Source organism: Etheostoma cragini, chromosome 6 (assembly GCF_013103735.1).
Source record: "Etheostoma cragini isolate CJK2018 chromosome 6, CSU_Ecrag_1.0, whole genome shotgun sequence".
Lineage (NCBI taxonomy): Eukaryota > Metazoa > Chordata > Actinopteri > Perciformes > Percidae > Etheostoma > Etheostoma cragini.
This window is the reverse complement of record NC_048412.1, coordinates 18,879,856-18,882,456: the sequence shown is the minus strand read 5'-3', so window position 1 is coordinate 18,882,456 and position 2,601 is coordinate 18,879,856. Positions and strand designations below refer to the sequence as shown.

Genomic DNA, 2,601 nt, shown 5'->3' with positions numbered 1-2,601 from the left:
ATTGGCTGCTTAGAAATTAAGTGTTAACGAGCAGTTGGACAGGTGTACCTAATAAAGTGGCCGGTGAGTGTATATATCCATATATTTTAACAGCTGTATACAACTAATAACCTGTTTAGACGTGCATGGTTATTTTAGAAATTGAGACATTTTCTTTCGTTTGTGCCCTTAGTTTACACCCAAACGGAAAATTAGACTCTTAAAACAATTCTTACTAAAAACTCTGGTCAAAGTAGAGATTTTGGAAAATGTTGTTTGCACGTCTGCATGCAAACTGAGACAAACGGAGGTTTAGGCAGCCGAGGAAGTGAGGAAGAGAAGAGAGAGGAAGTGATTCGTTGCTTGAGCTTCTTGTTACACTGCCACCTACAGGTTTGGCATGCTCTTGACGCGTTTATAAAATAACCTGGCACGTTTAAACGTAGCATAATGATATGATTGCGATCACAACTCAGAGATCTCATTGAGCGGTGTCATGCAACCCCAAAATACCTCTCCTGGTGGGTGGGTGGGGTCAGAAGGCAGAGTGCATCCTGGGAAGTCCTCCCAAAGAAGCAGCGTCTCTTCAGTCTCCTCCCAGGCCAGACTGTCGCAATCATCCTCAAACTCACATTCACGACTAAAATGAAACATATAAATGCAAACACATACATAAACATACCCATAATTAGTGGAAGTGCAGAAGTGGAAGACAGTGGCATTATACTCATCATATTTCAAAGTCAGATCACTCACAGTTGGTTCAGCATCCTCTGCATCTCCTCATTGATCTGATTAGCTGATGAGCCACAGTGCTCCTCGTCTTTGACCCCACCCCCGTCACTTTCAGAGGTGCTGACGGGTTCGTCACACTCGCTTCCATTGAAGGACAGAGGAGTATGTTTCCGGCGGCAGTTTAGGGATGATTGGTTGTTAGGAACCTGCAGGGACATAATTAGGATTCCGACAACCACAATCAATATAAAAAGTACCACAGGAAGAAACTCTGTGGATTTGATAACACGTTAAACAATTACAGAGAACATTGATAGGTCAGATTTAGTCCTGGTACCTGGTACATCTGGATCACATCTTCACAGTTCCTTTGCTGAGCTACATCACAGAGACGAGCGGTGATGTCAATCCTGCGGCAGATGTCCATGTCCACCTTCATGGCTTTCTCCTGGATCTTACTGTCCAAATCTGTGAAGTTCTACAAAGAGGATGGAAGGAACCAGATAAGACAGAGGGAAGAGAAACTAACTAGAAAAATGTTTCTCTACTGCTGCATTGAATCAATCAATGCTGTAAATAACTGCAGTACCAATGCTTAATAGATTAGTATAAGCAATAATAACAACAACATTTTGTTTGGGTTGCCCGGTTGTAAAACATCTCTGGATTTATAGCCTCCTCCAGCATTAGCATGTGTTTCTATTACACACACACCTGTTTTTATTTGATAATAATGCAATATTATTCAATAATACGTATATTACAATAAATAAATTGACTGGGAACCAGATGCCCTGCAGTCCTTTTTGCAGGCAAGGGTCATTTGGCAGGGTCTTTCTCATCTTCCTGAATTAAAGGCTAAAAAGACAAGCTGAAAGAGGATAACCACATACCAAACATGACAATGCGTAGCTGTTCTTATTAATTTATTATTATTAGGGCCACACAGAATCTGCATATGCAGAATGTTGCAGATTGGTCCGCAGATTTTAAATAAATTAAAGTAGACTCAGAATGTTAACACATATCCACCCAAAGCAGAAAATAAATGTACTGCTAAATTCTGAAGATTTAGTGGACTGTGCTTATTACTCATCAATAAAGTATCAGTAATTGCTTTCAATGACACTGAAAATGCTAAGGAGTCAGAGCTTTGTTGCACATGTCCCACTCAAGCTATAGTTACAACTTTTGAATGCTTTAAGAGGGTAAGAGTTGGATGCCAAAGTGAAAAGCTGAGAGACATTATGATTACTGCTAATGTGCATAGCTATGAGTACTTATGACTGGAATGGTACTGTAATGGGTTGTACTGCGCTCACATTGCTCATGAGACCTTTGAAGAGAACCAGCTCTGCCTTCAGCTGCTGAACTCTGAGTGCCAGTTCGTCCTGACAGCCTTCACTCTCCTGCAAGTCCTGCACACACGAAGGAAGAAACATAAAGAACACACACAGCCACACCCACATGTCTTTCCACACCTCTTAACTGGAAACTACAGGTGACATTATGCAAGCAGAGTACAATAACAAAACCAAAAGCCTATTTCAGCAAAGTGCACAAAAACCCTGTAAATCTTAAATGCATCGTCTCCTCTGGCAAGCTCTAGATTTGTCTGATGACATTGTGATTGTCTCTTCTCCTTGTTGACTCAATCATCATGTGCTACAATATTGGTCAGGACCCTTTTCAGTCTCAAGGTGTTTTACTGCATGTGGTCTCCTGTTGATGCTGCCTGCTAAACTGGGTCATGTGCAGATTCCTGGCAATTGCACCGGTGTGATTAAACTCAAAAATACATATTCACACGCATCCAACCACACACACACACACACACACACACACACACACACACACACACACACACACACACACACACACACACAC

The 2,601-nt window shown here is 41.5% G+C and overlaps 1 protein-coding gene across 1 annotated transcript in view; it reads right to left on the bottom strand.

The window, feature by feature from the left end:
• The window catches only part of iffo1b (intermediate filament family orphan 1b), a 10,592-nt gene that overhangs the window by 2,871 nt on the left and 5,120 nt on the right, over window positions 1-2,601 (bottom strand). Inside the window, exons 3-6 of the mRNA XM_034874183.1 lie at window positions 2,037-2,132; window positions 1,052-1,192; window positions 736-920; window positions 493-619 (exon numbers count right to left, since the gene is read on the bottom strand). Of these exons, the coding sequence (XP_034730074.1) occupies window positions 493-619; window positions 736-920; window positions 1,052-1,192; window positions 2,037-2,132 (549 nt within the window). The remainder of the gene's footprint in view (window positions 1-492; window positions 620-735; window positions 921-1,051; window positions 1,193-2,036; window positions 2,133-2,601) is intronic.